We start from the raw sequence: 25,546 nt of genomic DNA on the forward strand, positions 1-25,546 counted from the left end.
AAATTGCACATTTTTCGTGTTTATTGGCCAACTGTAACTTAGGTGAATCCTCTTCATATGCCTTTTCCCTAAAGGTAAAGGATGCTTGTTTGCTTCACCTTCAGAACCATATTTTTCTTATTTTCAGAAAAACTTCATTGGTGCTTTCAATGTTCTTTTTTTTTTTTAATTGAGAAGGAGTCTCCCTCTGTCACCCAGGCTGAAGTGCAGTGGCCCAATCTCAGCTCACTGCAACCTCCGCTACCTGGGTTCAAGCAATTCTTGTGCCTCAGCTTCCCGAGTAGCTGCCACTACAGGCACGCACCACCATGCCTGGATACTTTTTTTTTGTATTTTTAATAGAGACGGGGTTTTGCCATGTTGGCCGGGCTGGTCTTGAACTCTTGACCTCAGGTGATCTACCTGCCTCGGCCTCCCAAAGTGCTAGGATTATAGGTGTGAGCCACCGTGCTGGGCCCAGAATGATCATTATTCTATAGGAAGAATACTTTTGATGATCCAGTAACTCAGGTTTTGATTTTCTTTCTCCTTTTAGTAAGTGGCAGCACTGTGGAATGGGGAACAGATGGAAGAATGAGCAGCTGGGACGGACACTCTTGCAAAAACCCAGGCAAGAGACAATAAAGACCTCTGTCATAGGGATGGTGAGAAGATGAACTAGAGACATTTAGAAATAAGAACCAATAGCACAAGGGAACCAGCTGAAGGTGGGGCATAGAAAGAAAAAATCTGAGGTCAAGAATACAATTTTTTGCTCATTTGAACAAAGTTTGGGAATACAGGAAGAAGAGCAGATTGAAGGATTCAAGTAGGGACAGGAGCTTCCACTCATGAGTTTATTTTGTACATGCTGAGTTTGAAGTGCCTGTGGAATGACCAGGTAGGAAATACTTGTGTGGCACTAAGGAGTGAGATGAAAGCTTGAGATCTGGAAGTGGATGACAACAAAGGACAGAAAGAGGGGAGGTGTCAGCAAATGGGATGAGCAGAGAGGAGTAATCAAAGAACAACCTAAGAGACTATGGGAGGACAAAGAAAGGGTATTATGGAAGCTGAATAAGACAATTTCAAGGAAAGCATAGTCATCAGTGAGATCAGGTTGGAAGAGGCCTGAAAAGAGGCCACTAATGTAGGTGGTTGTAATTCCTTTTTTTTTTTTTTTTGAGACAGGGTCACAGCTTACTGCAGCCTCGACCTCCTGGGCTCAAAGGATCCTCCCACCTCAGCCTCCCCAGTAGCTAGGAATACAGGTGTGTGCCACCACCCTCGGCTAATTTTTTTATTTTTCATAGAGATGGGGTCTTGCCATGTTATCCAGGCTGGTCTCAAACTCCGGGGTTCAAATGTTCCTCTTGCCTTGGCTTCCAAAAGTGCAGTGATTACAGGCATGAGCCACAGCACCTGGCCTATATTTCATCATTTTTAAAAGGTAAAGAGAGAGAGAGAAAGGCTACTAGCATCAGCAATGAGGAGGGTGCTGGCACATTTATAGGAGCACTGTTTGCTGATGCCTGAAATGGCTCTAATGGCACACAATCTTTCATTCTGCAATAAGAAACAAAATGCTTAAAATTGAAGTGCCTCAAGTTAAAACAACAAAGTCATTTTCTCAAAAATGTAACGAATCACAACATTTTAGAACTGGAAACGTGCTTGCTGGTCACCTCAGCCATCCCCCTCATTTTATGGTTGAGGAAACTGAGGTACAGAGTGGTTGAGTGATTTTTACAGGGAAGAACCAGACCAGGCCTGGAGCCACCACAAAGTCCAGGCCAAGAAGCATAGGAAGCCCCTGTAGAAAGCTCCAATGGGCTTTCACTAATAAAGATGGAAATGCGTGTCCAGATGACAAATGTATTACATCTGAGAGCAGAGGCTTTATTTACAATGATATTCAAATATAATTTAGCAAAGGATACCTCTTCCTGCACGTATCTTAGCAGCATGGGTTGGACTTCATAAACAGAAAAGAGAAATATCCTGGGAGCAGGAAGTGAACTCTTTTCTCAGATGTTCTCTAAATCTCAACATGTTCCATGCTTCCGGCTCTTAGCAGGTAGTTGGTGGACACTGGTTATAGCAGCTGGGTGCCAGATGCCTGCATCTCACTGAGGAATGTGTTCAGGGAAGGTGTCAACACTGGCCGGGAAAAACATCAGGCTTTCACCTCACTCATGGCCTCCATAAGGCGAGCGCTGTTTGTGACTGCTGTCGTCAGGAAAATGAACCTGTAACCTAAGGAGTCAAATGCAGCAGCAGAAGAGACAGCACAGATCTTAGGCCCCAACGGTAACCATAGAGCCCCTCCAGTTCCACAGTCCCCATGGGATCACAGCACCCGTTTATAGACAGAGACGTGAGCGCCATGCTCTTGGGCATCACTGCTTTCTACCACTGGTATAACTGGGCTCCCTGCTGTGGCAGCCCACAGTAAGGCTATGGCAAGTTGTACTCCGAGGCCAGGAGAAAAATATTCCTGTGCAGGACACTTTGCGTGTCTTTTTTTTGTTTTTTTTCTTGAGATGGAGTTTTGCTATTGTTGCCCAGGCTGGAGTGCAATGGCGCAATCTCAGCTCACTGCAACCTCCACCCCCCCGGGGTTCAAGCAATTCTCCTGCCTCAGCCTCCCGAGTAGTTAGCATTATAGGCACCCGCCACCATGCCTGGCTAATTTTTGTATTTTTCGTAGAGATGGGGTTTCACCATGTTGGTCAGGCTAGTCTCGAACTCCTGACCTCAGGTGATCTGCCCGCCTCCGCCTCCCAAAATGCTGAGATTACAGGTATGAACCACCGCGCCCAGCTGACACTTTGTTACCCAGATACAATGCAGGCCAATTCTCACCTTTCTGCTCTCTCTTACCTTTCTCTCTGCCCAGGAACCGGAGGGCTGAGATCTCAGAGAATGTACAGCCACCCAAGAACACCACCAAGATGAGGCGCAGGGACTCACTGGAAGCCTTGTCTTCCTTAGTCATATCTGTGAGGATCAGACCAGATTCAGCTCTTCCCTGACATGCTAGTCCTGAGTGGTGCATCCAGCCCACCTCTCACTGCCAGCCTACCCCACTGTTAATGCCACATACCTGTGAATGCAAAGTCGCTGCAGTTGAGCAGCCGTACCACCTCATCAAGGCCCTGCCAGCTTCGCCGCTCTAGCACCTGGGAAGGTATAAGCACTGTGTTTAAGGCTACCGACAGTATCAGACGTAGGAAAGGAAGGGCACAGCATCCAGACTGTCACATTTCTTGCTCATTACTCAAGTAGCAAAAAGTTGAGACAGGGCCAGGTGTGGTGGCTCACGCCTGTAATTCCAACACTTCAGGAGTTTGAGGCAGGGGGATCACCTGAGGTCAGGAGTTCGAGACCAGCCTGGCCAACATATAGTTGGCCCCGTCTATATGAAACCCCATCTCTACTAAAAATACAAAAATTAGCTGGGTGCAGTGGCACATGCCTGTAGTCCCAGCTACTTGGGAAGCTGAGGCAGGAGAATCACTTGAATCCGGGAGGCGGAGGTTGCAGTGAGCCAAGATCGCGCCACTGCACTCCAGCCTGGGTGACAGAGCAAGACTCCATCTCTCAAAGAAAAAAAAAAAAAGTTGAGACAGGCCAGGGACCAAGAGAAAGCAGAGAGAGTGAAATATCAATGGGAGCAAGAGTAACATGCTCTCACCTGCTCAATGATTCGGCAGCTCAGGGGCACATAAGCACCACTGAAGACGTAAGCCATGTCTCGGGGCACTTTCAGATCATACTCGCCGTCCACACGTGGGATCTATAAGACAAAGGGACTTCATTAGGCAAGTGACAGCTCAGCTCCCTAACCCTTTAAAGGGTCAGATAAAGTGGCATAGCCCAAAGAACAATTCTTATTTCAACTAAAGGGAGAACCAGCAATAGCCCTGAAAAGAGAATCCATAACGGAAGATGGCAGTTTCTGTTGAGTAACTGCCAGTTCTCTGGAATGAGTTCCCATGCGTCATTATTGAATAATGTGAAGGGGCTGGAGGGATGGGTTCTCCTTTCCCTGCCCTTAAGTGACATAGGATATGGTTGTCACTGAAGCAGCACTTAGAATATTCTCTGGCATTGGCAGGTGCTTGTTACATGTTGATTAAGTGAATGAATCTACCATGCTGTAAGACTACCAGACAAAGAATCTTTATACACATGAAATGACAAAAAGGTTTTTGTGGATTCAAAGTACTCCACAATGGGCTGGGCGCAGTGGCTCATGCCTATAATCCCAGCGCTTTGGGAGGCCGAGGTGGGCGGATCACCTGAGGTCAGAAGTTCAAGACAAGCCTGGCCAACATGGGGAAACCTTGTCTCTACTAAACATACAAAAACTAGCTGGGCGTGGCGGCACATGCCTGTAATCCCTTGGGAGGCTGAGGCAGGAGAATCACTTGAACCTGGGAGGCAGAGGTTGCAGTGAGCTGAGATTGTGCCACTGCACTCCAGCCTGGGCAGCAGAGCAAGACTCCATCTCAAAAAAAAAAAAAAAAAAAAAAAAAAAAAGGACTCCACAATGGAATGAACCCACCGTCTTCCCTAACCACCCGTGTTCCACATACCAAATTCAGCTTTTTGCTGATGGCACGAAAATTGCTCCTCTTGGCCAGAGAACTGAAGGCATCAGTAATCTTTCCTGGGGAAGAAATCTGTGTCAGGTTTCACCTAAGGTCTGTGGATTCATGACACTGCCACAGATAACACCATTCAGAACACAACAGCACCAATCACATCCAAAAACTCTCGGAAGCTGTTCAACTACAATTCCCTGGAACTAATCAAGATACTCCCCACCCTTCTCCCCACCCAGTCTTCCCCCGCCTACAGGGTACCAGCTCTCTACTAAATGCAATCCACAGGGTAACCCGAGTTTATTGGTATGTGCTTTGGAGTTAAACTGACCTAACTTACTAAGGGACCTTGGACAAATCACTTAATTCTCTAAGCCTCAGTTTCATCATAAAATGAGGATGAGAAAATTTACCTCATAGAGTCTTTGTGAGATTAAATGAGAAACTAAAGGGTTCAGTACATGGTAAGTGTTCACTATGTGGAAACTGCTCTTACTAGCAGAAGTAGTAGTAATAATAGTAATGACATTAATAGGAAGGAATCAGTCCACCTTCTCCAATTCATTCTGTCCCTCCCAGCGTGCTGCCTGTTGAGAGAAGTCAGGACAACAGCTGGAGCAGGGGTCACTTGTGCTCCCTGCTTACCTGCAGCCTTGTCGGTCACCAGCTTGCTCACTTTACTCTCCATGGCTGTGAGGGTGTCCCCGGGGGCCTGCTCTGTTAGGAGCCCAGCTCTTCGCAGATTGGAGAAGGTTAGCAGGTGCTCAGGGCCATAGCTCTGAAGAAGATGCAATTAGACTATTTACTGAGTGTCCAAAGAGCATCTAGCACTGTCAGGTACTACAGAGTTGAGCAGAAGGACTATGAAGCCTCTGCTGCAGTGTGAAGGAGCTCACACTTTGTTGAGATAAATTTTCACATCAGAAATAACCAAACAGGGCTGGGAGCGGTGGCTCCTGCCTGTAATCCCAGCACTTTGGGTTTGGGAGGCCAAGGCAGGCGGATCACTTGAGGTCAGGAGTTGGAGACCAGCCTGGCCAACATGGTGAAACCCCGTCTCTACTAAGAATACAAAAATTAGCTGGGCATGGTGGCTCGTGCTTGTAGTCTCAGCTCCTCAGGAGGCTCAGGCAGATAAGTGCTTGAACCTGGGAGGCAGAGGTTGCAGTGAGCCGAGATCGCGCCACTGCACTCCAGCTTGGGCAACAGAGCGAGACATCGTCTCGAAATAAAAAAAAAAAAAGAAAAGAAATAATTAAACACCAAACAAGAATAAAAAGCAGCATGAGACTTTAGAGACCCATGGATGTATGGGAAAGGCTTCCTGGATGAAGTAAGACTTGAGAAGTACCAGGAAGGAAAGCTGAATCAATGCCTCACATGGTGCTAAAATGAGGGAGACTCCCAGGATTAAGAACTCACCACTGGGGCCAGCACTGAAATGTTTAAATTCTCAGCACTGGCCATGTGCCGTCAGTGTGTGGGGTGAAACAAGGGTAGAGGGCAGAGAGGCGTGCTGAAAGCTGACTCTCCCTAGTAGCTCTAAGAGGGAGGCCTGAATGGAAACAGGAAGGTAATGGAGGCAGGAAAGGGGCCACTTCTCTTGCCTCTTTCAAAAATGCCCAGTAACTGCCCTCCATCAAGTTCCCTCAAGAATATATTCTCCAGGCCTTACCTGCAGATACTGTGTTTTCAGAGATCGGTAATCCTTGGGGATCAAACCTAAGAGTGAAGAAAATAAGACAGGTGCATGAGAAAGAGGCTGGCAGAGGCACCCTAAAATGTACAGATCAACCAGCAACAAATGCCTTCTTCAGGAGGAAGGATTCAGTAAATGTTAACCCTGCAGAGTATACAGTTGGTTCTAAATTTAAGCTTGCTTATTGAAAGATAAAGCCTCAGTCTGGGAGCTCCCAAGAAGAGCTGTGAAACATAAGGGTGCTGAGGAGGGGACACTGGAACTAACGGTGATCGTAGTGGGATGTGGGGAGGATGCAGCAGGAGGGAGAAGAATTGATGACTCAGGCATTTATTTATTTATTTATTTAGAGATGGAGTCTTGCTCTGTCACCCAGGCTGGAGTGCAGTGGCACGATCTTGGCTTACTGCAACCTCCGCCTTCCGGGTTCAAGCCATTCTCCTGCCTCAGCCTCCTTTGTAGCTGGGATTACAGGCATGCGCCACCACACCTGGCTAATTTTTGTATTTTTAGTACAGACAGGGTTTCACCATGTTGGTCAAACTGGTCTCCAACTCCTGATCTTGAGATCCACCTGCCTTGGCCTCCCAAAATGCTGGGATTACAGGCGTGAGCCACCACACCTGGCAGCCTCATGCATTTCTTTCTGGCTAAGGGGCAGTTCTACTAGGAACTGCTTCATAACTATTGAGAAATAGAAAAAGTGTTCAAATGAGTTCCAAAAGCACAGTCTTATATGTTTTTCTCCATAGAGGTAACAATAACTGGGATTCTAACTATAGTAAATGAGATTTAGAATAAGCAAAATACTTCTCTGGGTAGAAAGCAACCTTCAGCCGGGCACAGTAGCTCACTTCTGTAATCCCAGAACTTAGGGAAGCCGAGGCAGGTGGATCACCTGAGGTCGGGAGTTCCAGACCAGCCTGGCCAACATAACAAAACCCCGTCTCTATTAAAAATACGAAAATTAGCTGGGTATGATAGCGTGCATCTGTAGTCGCAGCTACTCAAGAGGCTGAGGTGAGATATCGCTTAAACCTGGGAGGTGGAGGTTGCAGTGAGCCGAGATCGTGCCATTGCACTCCAGCCTAGGCAACAGAGCAAGACTCTGTCTTAAAAAAAAAAGGAAGAAAAAGAAGGCAACCTTCAAGAATATTCATGAACTGGAAGACTTCAACAGTAAAAACAAGTTGCCATGAGGGTTGCACAATCTGGAATTTTAGAAATGTTCATGAAAACTAGCTGGGCGTGGTGATGCACACCTGTAGTCCCAGCTACTCAGGAGGCTGAGGCAGGAGAATCACTTGAACCCAGGAGGTGGGGGCTGTGGTGAGCCGAGATCACACCACTATACTCCAGCCTGGGTGACGGAGCGAGACTCTGTCTCAAAAAAATAAATAAATGTTCATGAAATGAACTTGCTGTCCCTTTTTCCTGGAATGTATCTTCATCTTATTGAAAATAAGGACAGATGGACTGATGAGAGAAATGCCACTCAGCTCTACACCCCTGCAGTCCTAAGATATGACAGGGCTCTAGGGTGGCCTGGATGTGGTCCCACTTAGGGCTAAAACAATAAATTACCCTGTGTCCTGGTGATAATTCACCCCAAACAAAAAAGAATCCATTAAATTACAGGGAAACATTCTGTTTGCGAAGACATTTGCCTTAGCCCTTCAAAATCACTTCTTCTGTCCCTAAAGCATAGTTTCTCAATCTGACATTCTCATCTTCAGTCTTTTGGGCTCACCATTCTCAGTGATGGACAAAAGGCACATGAGGCGCAGGCTTTCTATAGGCGACACCTGCATAGGAAGAAAGACTCGAGGAGAACTGAAGCTTCACAACAGGTGTTCTTTTCCTTCTGCCTAAGGCCGACCCCACCTCTAAACGCCATTCCCGGCACCCCCAGCCCTCCACCTGCGCACCTGCCGATCTATGTGTTCCTCAATGTAGCTGGTGCTCTCCCGGATGTTGAACCCCTCTAGCAGTGCTGTGAGTAATCAGAGGGGAGCCTGTTACTGGGGGCCAGCTCAGCTGTTGCCATCTATGCTAACAGGTGTCTGTCTTCCCGTCTCTTTCTCCATCCTTGGGGTGGGTTAAGGGACCCCCAGGACTTCTAGCAGGAACCAGCCTTCCACATAGCCAGCGTCAGCTGGGAAGAGCCAGAGAACATCTTTTAAGGGTGGGACGGGGCTGGGAGCTGGGGAAGTAGAAGCGTGGGCAGTAGCACAGCAAGGCTGCGGCAGTTACCATGCTCAGTCTTGATGAGCTCCTGGAAATCCTGCTTGGTTTTCTTCTTCATGATGGATTCACAGGCCCCAATATCTGCAGGTTGGACAAAGGGAGCTGACATATTCCTGTCTAGAAAGATGTCCCTTTATTGTCCAGAAGAATGAAAACCTCCTAAGGCAAAATCCAAAAGCACTTCTTCCCACTTGACACCAAATAAGACCATACGCGTCCGATGAACAGGGATCTCCTCCTCGGGGGTGATGGTCCCCTGGTGCTTTCCCCAGAGGGACACAGTCACTTCCCCTCATGCTCCTCAAGCTGAAACCTACGGAGACTCAGCAGGCGGTGCTCCTGCTTCAGGCCCTTGAGCTCCTGGGACACGAAATTCTTCATCTGCTTAATGTCCATGCCTCTCCGGCGCTGTGGGAAAATTCCCAAAGGTGAACCCCCCAACCTCAGACATGAGAAACCACCACCCTCCCTCAGTTGCCATCCATCCATGAGAAAGGACAGGGAACCTGTCATAGTATTAGAAGGGGGGCCCAAGGGCAGCAGCCTTGGGAAGCCACTGAGGGAACAAAACGGAGGACCAGGGCTTGGAGCCTCACATCATACTGGGCCTGCAAGTTCCGGGCCTTCTGGCTCAAGAAGCCAAAGACATTGGAGAAGTGCTCGTTCCGAATCTCATTAAACACCTGTGAGGAGAGTAAGACAAGAACAACTTACTCTGTCAGAACCATAACTTAGCAGTAGAATGACAGTACAGGAAGGGTGCTCAGGTGTTCTGGCAGAAATACAAAGAAAGCTGAGCTGGGATCCCTAAGTCCATATCAAATGCCTACTCTGTGTTCTAGGATATGCTCTGAACTGGTGGGCAAACCCTCTCTCCCATAGACTCAGCCTCGCCTCTCAGAGCTGGGGCCCACAGCCTGGTATGAGCAGTGGCCCTAGGTGGGCCCATTGCTAGCACCCACACCCTCACCTTGTCCTCGGCATTGAGTAGCACCTTCAGGCTCTTGTCAGAGGATGTGACTTCTGGGCCAAAGTCGACACTCCCTTTGAGAGCAGAGGGACAGCTATTAGGATCTCCAATGAGGACTTCTACCATTCCCTGAACTGCCATAAAGGTCCTCAAACTATTTGGAAGTCAGCAGTTCATTCAGGGTCTGGGTCTCTCCCACAAGCCCTGCCCCATGTGGAAGGTGCCAAGGCTGATGACCCGTCCATCTTGCCAAGCTGCAGAGGCCCATAGCACTTACCACACTTGATGCGGAAGGTGTCATCTACTAGGCCCTCGTAAACCACTTGGGAGCAAAGTGCTGTCACAAAGTCCACATCTGAAACAGAGATCCCTGACCATGAAGGTTCTCCCTGACCCAGCCTTCGACACGGCATGCCCAAGGGCAGCTTTGATACTTTCCTCCATAGGGCCAAGGGCTCACGCTCCTCAAAGCTGGGATTCACAGCCCTAACTTTAGGATTTTAACTTTGCCACCACGCTTTCCGTATTCCCATGTCTTCTAGGGCTGAAAGATGACAGGAGCGCTGGGCATAATTTACCTCTGTCCAAGAGAAAGATATGTCCAATCTCTGGCCTTCGGCCCTTGGTTTCGCCATCCTCCTCCTCCTCCAGGTTCCTCCACAATTCATATGCCATCTGCCAGGGCCAAAGACATTCTCAGTCTTGTGTCCAGGTCCCTACTGCAGCCCCATACCTACAGAGGCCAACCCTTTCCACGTGATACTTCCTCTTGTCCCCGAGACAGGAGCTAATTATTCACAATATGGCCCTATCTACTCCCTCTGTGTCTATCCTTCCCCAACACTCTTCAGACTGATGAGAAGATGTGTTACTCTGTCCCCAAAATAAAAAGAGATTTAGGAATGCTACCCAGGAGATCCTGGCTTTTGCTTCTCTGTTAGCCACACAAGTTCTCCTCTCTGAGGATCTATTCCAGAACAATGAAAGCAAAGTAAAGAATACACCTCATATCACAGATGCCCTTGGATAACCACAGGTGGGTACAGAACAGGGGAAACGGTCTGCCGGGACAACAGTACTGCTAGTGCTCTTACCTTGGCACATCTGCCAATTCCATAGCAGTTTGGAAAGGGTCCATAGAGAGTGCTGAGAAGGTGTAAGGCCTGAGCTACAGTGTTGATCCAACGCTGATCTCCTTCCTGCAGGGACCACACAAGCCACAAAGATATGAACCAACCCAACAGGACACCTGGAAAGTGGCTAGCCCTAGAAGCCCTGGAGCAGGGTGGCAGGGTCTGGGGGATGCTTGAAAAGTTCATTTTCATTGGCTCCACAGGAAGTCCTACAAAGACCAATCTGTAGCACTCAATCACTACATCACTATCACCTGTGATAAATTACTTGCGTTGGACAAAGGTTATATTGGTATTTCTAGCCCTCTGCATCCCACATTTGTCCCCATCCCCTGATGCTGAAACACAAGGGCCTCTGCATTTACCAGAAAGTAATCCCTGAAAAATTCTGGTAGTTCCATGCTCAGCAGATCCACATCAAGAGGCAGCAAAGAGAAGGCCCATTCATCACAGCTCACATCTGTGGGGACAGAGAGCATCAGCCTCCCTGCAGAAGGTACTCAGCTCCACGTTAAGAGGGAAGGTCCGCCACAAATATTTGAGTGCCTGCCACACGCCAGTACTGCATTAAGCAATGGAGGCTCAAAGAGGAATAAGACACAGTCCCTGCCCTTAAGGAGCTCACAGTCTGATAAGAAAAGGAGACGTGTCCACAGCAGCCTGTAATACAATGTGTTAAGTGGTGGGTTTTTACTAGAGGGCTGACCAAAAGTGCCGAGAAAACCATTCATTCATTCATTCATTCATTCGTTATTTATTTATTTATTTAGAGACGGAGTTTAGCTCTCGTCATCCAGGCTAGAGTGCAATGGTGCGATCTTGGCTCACTGCAACCTCCGCCTCCTGGGTTCAAGCAATTCATCTGCCTCAGCCTCCCAAGTAGCTGGGATTACAGGTGCACGCCACCATGCCCAGCTAATTTTTGTATTTTTGGCAGAGACGGGGTTTTGCCATGTTGGCCAGGTTTGTCTCAAACTTCTGACCTCTGGTGATCCGCCCGCCTTGGCCTCCCAAAGTGCTGGGATTATAGGTGTGAGCCACCACGCCTGGCTCACTCATTCATTATTCAGCAAATATTTACTGAAAGCTGCCTACATGTAAGACTGTATGAACACCAGAGATACAGCAGTGAGCAGAATGGACGTGCTCCCAACCTTCTGGAGCTTACAGTCTAGTGAGGGAGAAACACCAGACAAATTATGACACAAACTATTAACTCACGGTTGTGCTCCAAAGAGGTCAAACAGCAAGCTGTGAGCACATATGTTAAAGGGATGTAACCACAACTGGGGGTGTAGGAAAGACTTCCCTCAAGAAGAGAAAATTAAGCTGAGAATTTGGGTAAGACTTGGGAAGGCAAAAAGCTGTGGGGTGGAGAACATTCTGGGTACCTGGAAAAGCATGGGTGAAGTGCCTCTGGCTGGAGGGTGGCGAGTCAGGAGAAAGAAGCAGCACACGATGAGGCTAACGGGACAGGAGGGGCCAGACTGTGCAAGGGATAGGAGGCATGTTGGGGATTCTGGGCTTTATATTGGGCCGCTGCTATTTCCAGCAGGGAGGGCTGTGATCAGGTTTGGGTTGTGTGGAGAATAGCATGAGGAATACACAGAGGGGAGGCCCAGTTTTTCCTGTGGGAGCCTTGGAAGGTAAGAAGGGTGGCTGGTCATTTCCAACTCTAAGCCCTGCTGTTCCTTTCACACTACCCCAGTAGAGTTCTTTTCTTATCCTTTCTTTTCCCTCCCTCCCTCTCTCTCTCTCTTTCTTTTCTTCTTTTATTTTCTTTCTCTCTCTCTCTTCTCTCTCTCCTCTTTCTTTCTTTCTCTGAGTCTCACTCTTGTTGCCCAGGCTGGAGTGCAATGGTGTGATCTCGGCTCACTGCCACCTTTGCCTCCCGGGTTCAAGCAATTCTCCTGCCTCAGCCTCCCGAGTAGCTGGGAATGCAGGCGTGCGCCATCACACCCAGCTAATTATTGTATTTTTAGTAGAGATGGGGTTTCACCATGTTGCCCAGGCTGGACTCAGACTCCTGACCTCAGGTGATCCAGCCCCTCGGCCTCCCAAAGTGCTGGGATTACAGGTGTGAGCCACCACGCCCAGCCCCCAGTAGTGTTCTAATTCGTGGTCCTATTCCCATTCCCATTCTCAGGAACCTCTCCTCCTGCTACACTAACAGGAATAAGACCAGGAAAAGAAGGAGCTGGGGGGTGGAGAACAACAACGGTTTTTTCTTCTGTATGTTCTCTCTCCCTTTCCACTCACATTCATCTCCTCTCACCTCCATAGATTCCCTCTTCCTCAAGCACCATCTCACACGCATAAAACTGAAAGAGAAAAGGAAATTGATTAGTAACCACCTTCTTCTCTGTTCTCTCCATTTCTCTGGAGTTCCTCTATGGTCACTGATGAGGACAATAATTACTGAACCCAGTGAAAGACAAGAGAACCCAGATTCTTAAGATCTAGAAAGGACCATTAGAATCATTCAGCCTAGCACTTCAGTTCTTTCTCATCCATTTAATTTATGTTTGAGTAAATTGCTTCTTATCTCCCTGAGAGAAGGGAAGAGCTTTACAAAGGAGAAGGAGTTCAGCTGTCTTCAAAAGGTAAGTTGTACAGACAGAGATGAGAGCAACAGCATGAGGTGCTCTGGAAATTGTGGAGGAGCAGATGGGAGGAAAAGATCTGTACAAGGGAGAGTGAGTTCTGTTTAGGACATGCCCACGGGACCTCGGCAGACACAGACAAGGACTTGGGATTAAGTAGCATATACACTGTATTTAAAGTGGATGATGTGGCTGGGTGCAGTGGCTCACTCCTATAATCCCAGAACTTTGGAAGGCCGAGGCAGGCGAATTGCTTGAGCCCAGAAGTTCTAGACCAGTCTGGGCAACATAGTGACACCCCATCTCTACAAAACAATGCAAAAATTAGCTGGGCATTGTGGTGTGTGCCTGTAGTCCCAGCTACTCAGGAGGCTGAGGTGGGAGGATCACTTGAGCCCAGGAGGTCAAGGCTGCAGTGAGCCGAGATTGTGCCACTGCACTCCAGCCTGGGCAACAGAGTGAGGCCCTGTCTCAAATAAATAAATAAAGTAGATGGTCTGTCCAAGAGAAAAGAACATGCAGAGGAGAGCTAAGGACAGGACTCTAGGGAACACAAGATGAAAGGGGGCCACAGTACAGGACCTGGCAGAGAAGACTGAGAAAGAATACTCAGAGAGGCAGGGGCGGGAGAAAACAGCAACAGTCAAGGCAGGAAAGGTGAGAGTTGCAAGGAAGGGTGGGCAACAGTGTCAAATGCCAGGGAAGTTAAGTAGGATTAACATTAAATAGACACCAGTGGATTTGACAACAGAGACCTGAGGGAGACTAGATGAAACAATGAAGGTGGAGATGAGGAAGCAGAAGCAGTGACAGTAGAACATTCTTCACAGAAACCTGGCCATGAAAGAAGGGGGAGCCCTGATAGGGAGAAGAGGTGAAATGGGGGACATTGTTTAGAAGGGTGAAGGCAGAAGACAAAGTCTACCTGGTAAAGCAAGATAATGGAGAAGGAAAGCAGAATGGGGCCAAGAACTGGCATGGAACAGCTCATCTTAGAAGGGAAAAGGCCACGATCTCTTACTCCTTTGAGATAAGTGGGGAAAGGGTGAATATTTGAAAATAATGAGAAAGAATGCTGAGGGCACTCACATCTGATAATGAGATGACATTATTAACAGCTAATGTTGTAAGCCCTTAAAATGGATTAGGCATTGTTCTTAGTGTTCTACAAGAATCACTTGTCTTCATCTTCATACTAGCTCTGTGAGATGTAGATCAATGCTACGTGCTCCTTATTTTACTATTACACAGAAGAATCCTATTCCTCCCTCACTCATTTCTGCCAGGAAAACTGAAATCTTCAGGCCTGCTTTTAACTTTTAATGCTAAGTAATGGAATTCCAGAGCCAGGTCTGAAAACTGCCAATCTTCATAATTAACAAAGGAGTCTCAAAGAAGAGAGAGAGAGATGCCTCCTAATATAAAATTAGGTCAAAGAATTCGATTAGATAAGGTGCTAAGTGGAGAACACTCATAAAAATACCAATTTTGTTTTTCTGTGTAATATAGAGGCTTGTAGGATTATTTTAACTTGTAGGATTATTCCCTGTTAATACAAATCTGTCCTTGGCCAGGCGCAGTGGCTCATGCCTGTAATCCTAGCACTCTGGGAGGCAGATGTGGGCGGACTGCCTGAGCTCAGGAGTTCGAGACCAGCTTGGGCAATATGGCAAAACCTCACCTCTATTAAAAATACAAAAAATTAGCCAGGCATGGTGGTGCACATCTGTAGTTCCAGCTACTAGGGAGGCTGAGGCAGGAGAATTGCTTGAACCTGGGAGGTGGAGGTTGCAGTGAGCCGAGATTGCAGCACTGCATTCCAGTCTGGGTGACAGAGCAATACACTGTCTCCAAAAACAAAACAAAACAAAACAAAACAAAACAAAACAAAACAAAACACCAAAGCTGTCCTTGGAAGCGTAATTTGAAAAAAAAAAAAAAAAAAAGGTTTTGTAAGAGTCCAAGAATTAGAAATTATTGCCACGACTCCTTTAATAACATTCAAAAGTACCTATAATTCTGAGTAGTTGTCCTACTCAATAATTTCTTGCTCTGGTAATAATACTTCACATGTTTGTATTCCTAAGCATATTATCCTAAGATAAATATTTGTAAGATTGTGCTATCAATCTTCAGGTGACATTCAAAGGAAGGTCACTGGCTCTTTCCTCTTACTCCTTTTAGAGAAGGATAAAACAATATAAGCCTAGGGTCCCACTTGATTTCTTATTTCAACAGAGACTCAAAGTCATCTCACTTAAATTAAGAGAAAAGTACTATTATCAACTCTATCTTCCAGATGAGAAAACCGAGACACAGAGCAGCTCAGTATCTAACCCAAGACCACACTGGTAATAAGGCCTCAAGGGTGGATTTTATCCAGACAGCCTGGTTTCAGAGGCTTCAGTCCTTAGTTACTGCCTCTATTTTCTCTAGAATTTTCTTAGAAAGATTGAAAAGGAATAAATCTCTGTTCTTCCTAGTCTAGCTTCTACCTTCTCTAAGTATGCATGTACTACTTGCTGTAGCTTTATAGGCCTATGGTTGGCAAGGTAAAGGCCTGGAACATCATTCCTCCCAATCACTGGGATTGAGGATGCATGTGGCTGATGTGGAGGTGAGAGGGGAGCTCAATGGAATCAAGAAATGGACAGACTATGACGGACCTCCAAATACGTACTGCAATTATTGAGTTAAAGATGGAAGCGCTCTAGTCTGGCTATGCTAACTCACTGTGTGAGCATGGGCTTCAGTTCCCTCAGCTGCTCAAAGTTGGGGTGGAGTAAAACAGTCTCTAAGGTTCCTTTCCTGGGCAAGAAAAGGCTTTTCCAATATATGGTGGCATGGTTCTAGTAACCCAGGGGCAGCCCAGCCACATCCTTATAAGCATAGGGGATGGGAGGAGGGAGGGTGATGATTTATTGTATTTATTATTAAAGGGATACAGGGAGAAAGTCATTGGAAAGCTGTAATATTGTGCACCATTACTATACTAGAGTTTGTGTTAGGGATACAGAGCAGGTTCTACCTCGCAAGTGTGAAGCTTTTCATTAAAAAAAAAATCTACGTAGAGGCCTCTTTGCACAATTCTACAATACTTTATTTGGGACAGTATGATGACAGACCCTCTGCTAAACAACTGAGGATATGTTAATGAATTGAGGATACGTTAGTGACAGGTATTTGGTTCAATCACACATAATTTGCTTTGAGGGAGTGCTACGGTTTGAATGTGTCTCCCAAAAGTTCATCTGTTGGAAACTGAATCCCCAGTGCAACAGTGTTGGGAGGTGCAGCCTAATAACAGGTGATTAGGTCATGAGGGAGGAGTCCTCATAAATGGATTAATGTCCTTCTGGCAGGAGTGGGTTGCTATAAGGCAAGTCCAGCCCCTGGGTGCCTGTTGGTCTCATGTGCTGGCTTCCACCTTCCACCCTTCTGCCATGGGATGACCCTCGCCGGATGCCAGCCCCACACTCTTGGATTTCACTACCTCCTCAGACCATGAGCTAAATAAATTTCTGTTCATTATAAATTACCTAGTCTCAAGTATTCTGTTACAGCAACAGAAAATGAACTGAGACAGGGAGGTAGTGCTGTTGGCCCCTTACCCCTGCCCGGTCCTCAGTCCTGTTCTACCTTATCCCACTTCCTCCAGGATCCAAACTCACCTTTTGAGGGCTGAAGATCACTTTGTATTTGCGAGTTCGGCCAGCCAATTTGTCAGCATTGACAAGACCTACAGAGAGAAGGAATGCAGCCCAGCAAGTCATGGGCCATCTGTTACACTAGAAACAGGGAAGCTGCCGGGCACACTGGTTCATGCCTGTAATCCCAGCACTTGGGAGGCCGAGGCGGGTGGATCAGGAGTTTGCGACCAGCCTGGCCAACATGGTGAAACTCAGTCTCTACTAAAAATACAAAAAATTAGTCCGGTCTGGTGATGGGCACCTGTAACCCCAGCTACTTGGGAGGCTAAGGCAGGAGAATCGCTTGAACCCAGAAGGCGGAGGTTGCAGTGAGCCGAGATCGCACCATTGCACTCCAGACTGGGCAACAAGAGTGAAACTCTGTCTCAAAAAAAAAAAAAAAAAAAAAAGAAGCAGGGAAGCTCCACAAGTGCTACAGCCAACTCAAACAATTATTTTCTTATTAGAGGGTCCTTATGGCCAAAGCCCTTAGATTTTACCCGCCCTTTCCCACAGTTACGCATAGTACCATGGCACACTCACTGGCAATGTATCGCATATTCTTGATGCGGGGTCTGACCAAGAAGCACAATCTATGAGAGAGAGAGAAAAAAAAAACAGTGAAGAAAAATTATCAAGTTGGATAGCAACTTAGAAGAAACTGAAACAATACCAACTCTTTTGCCATTTGCCCTACAGGTCTCATCCTAGCCAAAGCTATGCCATTCTCTTGGTCCACCATATACCAACCACAGAAGATACCTCTCAACATAATGGGTAAAACGTGATGAGCTGGGTACATTACTGGGCCTATGGTGGACCCAAAAGTTCCTGTTCTCAAATAATTTACAATCCAGTGGGTAAAAAAAGATGCCTATATGGAGTATATTAACAATCAGTGCTGAAAAACAATACACAAATACCCCATAAAAATATACAATTATTATTTGTCAGTTAAAAATAAAGGCTAGGCGTGGTGGCTCACACCTGTAATCTTAACACTCTGGGAGGCCAGGGTGGGAAGATTGCTTGAGCTCAGGAGTTCGAAACTAGCCTTGGCAACACAGTGAGACCTCATCTCTATTAAAAATAATAATAGTAGGCTGGGAGCAGTGGCTCACACCTGTAATCCCAGCACTTTGGGAGGCAGAGGCGGGTGGATTACCTGAGGTCAGGAGTTTGAGACCAGCCCAGCCAAGATGGTGAAACCCCATCTCTGCTAAAAATACCAAAATTGGCTGGGCATGGTGGCGCATGCCTGTAATCCCAGCTACTCAGGGGGCTGAGGCAGAAGAATCGCTTGAACCCGGGAGGTGGAGGTTGCAGTGAGCCCAGATCGCACCATTGCTCTCCAGCCTGGAAGACAAGAGCTAAACTCCGTCTCAAAAAAAAAAAAAAAAAAATAATAATAATAGTAAAATGAAAGAACTATAAGGCCTGGCGAGGTGGTGCATGCCTATAATCCTAGCATTTTGGGAGGCCAAGGAGGGTGGATCACCTGAGGTCAAGAGTTCAAGACCAGCCTGGCCAACATAGAGAAACCCCATCTCTACTAAAAATACAAAAATTAGCTGGGCATGGTGGCAGGCGCCTGTAATCACAGCTACTTGGGAGGCTGAGGAAGGAGAATTGCTTGAACCTGGGAGGCAGAGGTTGCAGTGAGCTGAGATCTCGCCACTGCACTCCAACCTGGGTGACAGAGTTAGACTCCTACTCAAAAAAATAAAATAAAATAAAACTATAGGCAGATGCAGTGCTGCACACTTGTAATCCCAGTTACTCAGGAGACTGAGGTAGGAGGATCCCTTGAGCCCAGGAGCTCAAGGCTGCAGTGAGCTATGATTGCACCACTGCACTCCGGCCTGTGCAACAGAGTGACACCCTGTCTCTGAAAATAAATAAATTTAATTAAAAAATTTTAAATATAAGAAAGTAATAGAAAATAACGTTTTTCAAACTGGGGTACATGGATATATTCTCCATGTATCCAGGAGAATTTTTTCTTCTAAGAAAGCATGTACATTAATTAAGTTTCAGAAATACTTTAAAATCAAAACAACAGCTGTACATGACTCCATGCCGAGCGAACAGGACAAATACAAAATGCCATGGAAATCCAGAGGAGAAAATCACCCCAGACTGGAAGGGCAACAGAGAGCTTCATGGAGGAGGTGGCTGGGCTCTGAAGGATGGACACTCTTTATAGGAGCAGTGAGGACAGGAGAGAATTTCAGGCAGAGTGAATGGAGTGATGAAAAGGGTGAAGGCACAGAGCTGAGAGGCAGGTGGAAGCACATGTCAACAGAGGCTTGAAGGGGACACACGAGAGACAAGGCTGGAAAGGTAATGTGGGAGGCCATGCTGCAGACAGCCTTGAAGTCTATGACAAATAATGTGGACAATCTTCAGCAAGTAATAAGAGGCCTTGCAGATTCTTTTTTTTTTTTTTTTTTTTTGAGATGGAGTCTTGCTCTGTTGCCCAGGCTGGAGTGCAGTGGCGCGATCTTGGCTCACTGCAACTCATCGCCTCCCGGGTTCAAGCGATTTGCCTGGCTCAGCCTCCTGAGTAGCTAGAATTACAGGCACACGCCACCACACCCAGCTAATTTTTGTATTTTTAGTAGAGATGGGGTTTCACCATGTTGGCCAGGCTGGTCTGTATCTCCTGACCTCAGAAGATCCGCCCGCCTCGGCCTCCCAAAGTGCTGGGATTACAGGCGTGAGCCGCCGCACCCAGCTGCCTTGCAGGTTCTTGAGAAGAGCACGATGAAAATAATTTTGAAAGATTAGTGAATCTGGTTATAGACTGTGATGTAAATTAGAGAGGGAAGAGGACAAGAAACCATAGAAAGGAAACTACAGAAAACAAAACAAAAGAAAACAAAACAACAGAAGAGTAACCTAGCCATGAAACTGTAAAGTTCAGGGAGGTGAACCATATATCTCAGCCAAGGACAGATGAAAGGCAAATGTGCCCCTAGGGACCTCTTCCAGCTTGGAGTAGGGACAGACTCTCCCAGACACTCACTGTTCATTGGAGCTGAGGGCTGGCTTGTTCTCCACCTTGTATAGCTTGTCTACTTCGTGTTGCTACAGAGAGAATCCAATAAGACAATGGATATAAGAGTGCCTGAAAAGCACAAAGCATGATACGAAGATAGGGGACTTCTTGAGGGCTTCCTAATTATGCTAATTCTAGGAATCAAACTGCTCCCCTGACAACCATCCCGCTGAACTTTCCTCAAATTGTCAATAGGAAAACCTAAAATAAAACAATATAAAAACAGTATGGGCCAAGTGCGGTGGCTCATGCCTGTAATCCCAGCATGTTGGGAGGCCAAGGTAGGAGGATCATTTGAACCCAGGAGTTTGAGATCAGCCTGGGTAACATAAGAAGACTCCATCTCTACAAAATTTAAAAAAAAAAAAAAAATATATATATATATATATATATATATATGTTCTGTAGCAAACAGACTCAGAAAAATAAATAATAAATTTAAATTTAAAAATTAACCAGGTGTAGTGGCACATGCCTGTGGTCCCAGCTACTTGGGAAGCTGAGGCAGGAGGATCGCCTGAGTCCAGGAGGTCAAGGCTGCAGTGAGCTGTGATTGTGCCATTGCACTGTATTCCAGCCTGGGTGACAGAGAGAGACTCTGTCTCCCCCCACAAAAAAACACACACAAAAAAATACGAACAACAGCATCAATCTCCCTTTTCTACCCAATTAGGCTACCCTATATTTGCCGTACAAGAGTAGTCACTCTTCAGTAGTTTGTATTGTTCATCAAAAGAAAAACTGCTCAAAGAGGGGCATGACCCCCAGGGGAAAGGGACAGTACCTTCAGAATGGAGACATTGGCAATTCGATCCAAAGGGCTCATGAGATCTGCCTCAATGAATAAATCCTTTTTTCCAGGAAGCTGAAGGAGACACAATGTGTTGGGTCACTCACAGGTCACACGAGCTTCCTCAGCTGAGAAGTAGCCCAGCCACCCATCTAACAGAAACATAGTCTCTGAGGTGGGAGGGCACTAAGTATCGTCTAGCCCGGCACCTTATTTATTATCTGTATCCACAGTTGACACTTCTCTGTATATTTACCTATTTTGCCTTCTCGTTTTCTGTACCAGTGGGAAGAAGACATCCCACCTTCTTTCTCAGGTTAACTCCTTGTCACTTAACCCTTCTGCTCACCTGTGACCTTGGTCTGCACCTCACTCCCCTTCTGTGCTGCCTCCTCCACTCTGGCTCCCAACCACCCCTGGTCTCCTGCTGAACAAAGCCAAACACAACAGAACCCCACCTTGCATTTTTCTCCTAAGTACAAAATAAAATAGCACACGTTCACTGCAGAAAACTTAGCAAACCCAGGACAGTCCTCACCCCATCCCCCTTCCACTCCCCCACCCCACAATCCCTGTCATACGATTCCTGCACCACCACTCCTGACACAGATCTCAATGTCTGTTCAGAGGAAAGAGAGGTCACAGTTAGTGACAGGGAGGGGAAAGTCACTGGGAGTTTCCTCTCAACCAGGCCTTCACAAATGAGTAGGGTGTTGACATGGATGGATGAAGAGGACAGTCCAGCAAAGATCAGAAAGAGAGCATAGGCTGTGTGGTAAGGGGACGATTTTGCCCTCTGAGGGACATTTGGCAATGTCCAGACACATTTTTGGTTATCTGACTCAGGGTAGGGGTTTTACTGGCATCTTGTGGGTAGAGGCCAGGGATGCTGCTAGACATCCAACAATGCACAGGCCAGCCCCCACCACAAAGAATGATCCAGCCCAAAAGGTCAACGGGATAGAGGGCAGGAAATCTTTTTTTTTTTTTAACCTTATTTATTGTTTTGTTTTGTTTGTTTTTTGAGATGGAATCTCCCTCTGACATCCAGGCTAGAGTGCAGTGGCGATCTCGGCTCACTGCAACCTCCGCCTCCCGGATTCAAGCAATTCTCTGCCTCAGCCTCCTGAGTAGCTGAGATTACAGGTGCCCGCCACCACACCCAGCTAATTTTTGTATTTTTAGTAGAGATGGCGTTTCACCATCTTGGCTAGGCTGGTCTTGAACTCCTGACCTCGTGATCCACCTGCCTCAGCCTCCCAAAGTGCTGGGATTACAGGCATGAGCCACTGCTCCCGGCCTGTTTTTTTTTTTTTTTAAAGACAAGAGTCTTACTCTGTCACCCAGGCTGGAGTGCAGTGGCACAACCTCAGCTCACTGCAACCTCTGCCTCCCAGGGTCAAGCAATTCTCCTGCCTCAGCCTCCCGAGTAGCTGGGATTACAGGTGCATGCCACCATACCTGGCTAATTTTTGTATTTTTAGTAGACATGGAATTTCGCCATGTTGCCCAGGGTGTTCTCGAACCCCGGACCTCCTCAGGTGATCCACCTGCCTCAGCCTCCCAAAGTGTTGGGATTACAGGTGTGAGCCACCACGTTTGGCCTTTTTAAATGTTTATTTATTTTTTTGTTTCCCAAACCCAAAATGGTCAACAGAGGGTAGGAAATCTTGAGGTAGGTGAATGGTGAAAAATAGACTGAAATAGTTGGCTAGAATTGAGTAGGAAGGGCTCCAAATGCCAGCTTAGGGGAGTGTGGCCTTGATCCTCTAATTAACAGGGAAAAATAAAGCTTTTGTGCATTGAAGCATTCCAATCAGCTGGAAATGTTAGAGGAATCTGAAGACCAGAGAAACAGGAGGCAGGGAGTCCACTTAGGGAGTTAATGAGGCCTGATTTAGGCTGGTGGTGGTGTGAGCAAAAATAGATTAAGGGATACATGGAATGTGTAATATAATTTTTTTTTTTTTTTTGAGATGGAGTTTTGCTCTTGTTGCCCAGGCTGGAGTGCAATGGCGCGATCTCGGCTCACCGCAACCTCCACCTCCTGAGTTCAAGCAATTCTGCCTCAGCCTCTTGAGTAGCTGGGATTACAAGCATGGGCCACTATGCCCAGCTAATTTTGTATTTTTAGTAGAGATGGGGTTTCTCCATGTTGGTCAGGCTGGTCTCGAACTCCCAACCTCAGGTGATCCGCCTGCCTTGGCCTCCCAAAGTGCTGGGATTACAGGCATGAGCCACCGCACCCAGCCTAATTTTTTTTAATACTTGAAAGAAATTAACAGTGTTAACAGTGTTTATAACTTATGGTAGGGCTATAAGTAATTTTTTTTTCTTTTTACTTTCTTTGATCTTCTTACATTTTCTATAATGTGCAAGTGTTATTTTACAATCACCATAAAAAAGTTATGTGTAAAGAAGTATCCATGGAACTCAGCAACTGGTTCAGTTAAGTATCAGGGTGAAGGAGAGGCAAAGATGATTCTGATATTTCAAGCCTGAATAGCAGTGCACATTAACAAAAATTAAGTCAGAAGTTAGGAGAGGACGTTATTGCCTGGAAATCCACTTTGGCCATGCTGAATCACCCAGTGGGCTCAAGTTTCTCTCTTTGGTCTCCTCTACTTGATCTCACCTGAACTAGTGGCTGTAACTAGCACCTCTTTTCAATTCTTCAGACATTTGTTGCAAGTCTTTCATGCGCATGTCACTGTGCGAGCACTAAGTATTAAAGAGAAATAGGCCGGGCACGGTAGCTCAAGCCTATAATCCCAGCACTTTGGGAGGCAGGGACGGGCAGATCACCTGAGGTCAGGAGTTTGAGACCAGCCTGGCCAACATGGTGAAACCCTGTCTCTACTAAAAATACAAAAATTAGCCAAGTGGGCTAGCGTGCGCCTGTAATCCCAACTACTTGGGAGGCTGAGGCAGAAGAATCGCCTGAACCCGGGAGGTGGAGGTTGCAGTGAGCCAAGATCACGCCACTGCACTCCAGCCTGGGCAACAGAGTGAGACTCTGTCTCAAAAAAATAAATAAAATAAAATAGAAATAAAATCTGGTCCAAGATGCCCTGAAGTTCTCATCTTGATCCATCTTCCTTCCAGTCCTCATAATGGAGCTGCAGTTCTACATTTCTATCTGCTGGATGTTACAAGCTGTATTTCTTACAGGCATCTTAACTTCCCCCATCCAAACCCAAACAAATCAACTTCCCCCAACAAACCTGTTCCTTTTTCTAATTATTTTTCCCATTTCTATTCAATGTTCATACAACAAATATTTATTAAGCACATGGTGTGTGCTTGACTCTAAGCTAGGTACTCACTGGGTAGTGTTGAACAAAACAAACATGATCCCTGCCCACCTTCCAATCTACTGAGGAGTACAGACATAAAATGAATAACTAAATGATTACACAAGTAATCCATTAAAATCACAGTAGCAGTATTATTTTCCTAATAACCCAGGTTAAAAATCTCACTCATTTTTGCTTCTCCTTCAACATTTATAACCAATCAGTAAGTCTTTGAGTTTTCTTTCACCATAACTTAAAAATCCATCACTTCCCTTCATTCCCACTGCTACCAATTTTGTGTGGGCCTTTATTTCTTGTCTGATCTACGGTCTCCTAACTGGCCTTCTTGTTGCCCATTTACCCTACCACACACATCACTATTAGAATCATCAAGTATTGTCTCATGCCACAAATGGAAAAAAAATTCTTTTCAGTGGCTACTGTGTAACTGCTGATGGGTGTCTTCGCTGTACATGCCTTGTCTTTCCCTGGTTTGTCAACTTTGCTCCTACCAATCTATCTGCCTGGAGCATGCTTAGTCTCCAAAGAAAATATGCTTATTATTCACACTCACCTCCTTGAAGCTCCTAGATCATCACCCCAGCTAGAAATGATCACTTACTCTGAACTCTTAGGGTACACTAGCTCTATCACTCATTTACCACCTGTGCGTGATAATTTGTGCTTCATACAGCTCCTACTGGAGTGATAAGATCCCTAATGGCAAAGATGTCTTAACCATCTTTCCGTCCCTAGGGATGCCTGGCACTAATGGTGTCTCCCTTGCCTGTATGGGGGGTTGGGGGGTGATTTCCATTAACTCTCTGGCCAGGTTCCAAACAGCCCTTACTACTCCCTGGATTCATTCTGGACCTGCTGGGGAAGCTCCAAGGACAATACCAGGGGCCAAGAACAAGATCAAAGGGGCACAGCAAGGAAGAAATGTGCATCCAGTGAGTGTCACACTGTAGATACGATAAAGGCGCTAGACGAGCACTGACCTGCTCCAGCAGATAGATGAGCTGGTCTCGAGCCAGCCTCTTGAGCATGGAGAAGTCAGGCAGCTCAGGGGCGTCTGGCCGATGGGGAAAAGCCATGGCAGCGGTCACCTGCGCCGCGGGGTGGAAGGACGCCCTTCGCTCTGACAAGGCCGGCCGCAGCCCAGGGGAAGCGCAAGGGGGCTATCCTTCAGGCCTGGGCACCGACTTCCAGAGACCCCAGAGGGGCCCTCGCTCCTCAGCAGCACTCCAGGAATGAATGGCCACTTCCAGGCAAGAGAGCTACTACCTTGGAGCAGCCTTGTCTCAGACCTGCAGCCACCGTGTCCGGACCCTCCCTCCCTGATCCACTCTGCCCGTCAGCAGGATTCCGGTCTACACCCCGCAGAGACTCCACAGCGTACGGAGAGAACCCCGCCTCCTGCCAGAAAGAAAAGCGACTTCCTGGATCTCCCGGAAGTCCCTTTCGCT

The 25,546-nt window shown here is 46.8% G+C and overlaps 1 protein-coding gene across 4 annotated transcripts; it reads right to left on the reverse strand.

The window, feature by feature from the left end:
* Window positions 1-822: 822 nt before the first annotated feature.
* Window positions 823-25,546, reverse strand: VPS33B (VPS33B late endosome and lysosome associated). Of its 4 annotated transcripts, none has more exons than XR_004030608.1 (24): window positions 25,079-25,546; window positions 20,776-20,856; window positions 19,959-20,020; window positions 17,474-17,523; window positions 16,913-16,980; window positions 12,914-12,959; window positions 11,004-11,098; window positions 10,600-10,704; window positions 10,084-10,180; window positions 9,783-9,860; window positions 9,506-9,579; window positions 9,132-9,218; window positions 8,853-8,943; window positions 8,542-8,616; window positions 8,217-8,281; window positions 8,039-8,093; window positions 6,265-6,311; window positions 5,235-5,367; window positions 4,581-4,654; window positions 3,677-3,778; window positions 3,086-3,161; window positions 2,863-2,979; window positions 1,920-2,235; window positions 823-928 (listed from the first exon to the last, which is right to left on the reverse strand). XR_004030608.1 is itself a non-coding variant. In XM_003268518.2 (23 exons), the coding sequence occupies exons 1-23, from the start codon at window positions 25,172-25,174 to the stop codon at window positions 2,156-2,158; spliced, it is 1,854 nt and encodes a 617-aa protein (XP_003268566.1). In that variant the 5' UTR covers window positions 25,175-25,546; the 3' UTR covers window positions 1,602-2,155. The 4 variants fall into 4 exon arrangements, 2 of the variants coding, with proteins under 2 accessions (XP_003268566.1, XP_030670912.1); XR_004030607.1 differs by having other exon boundaries at window positions 823-1,052; XM_003268518.2 differs by lacking the exon at window positions 823-928 and having other exon boundaries at window positions 1,602-2,235.

The sequence above is a fragment of the Nomascus leucogenys genome, chromosome 6, assembly GCF_006542625.1.
Source record: "Nomascus leucogenys isolate Asia chromosome 6, Asia_NLE_v1, whole genome shotgun sequence".
Taxonomy (NCBI): domain Eukaryota; kingdom Metazoa; phylum Chordata; class Mammalia; order Primates; family Hylobatidae; genus Nomascus; species Nomascus leucogenys.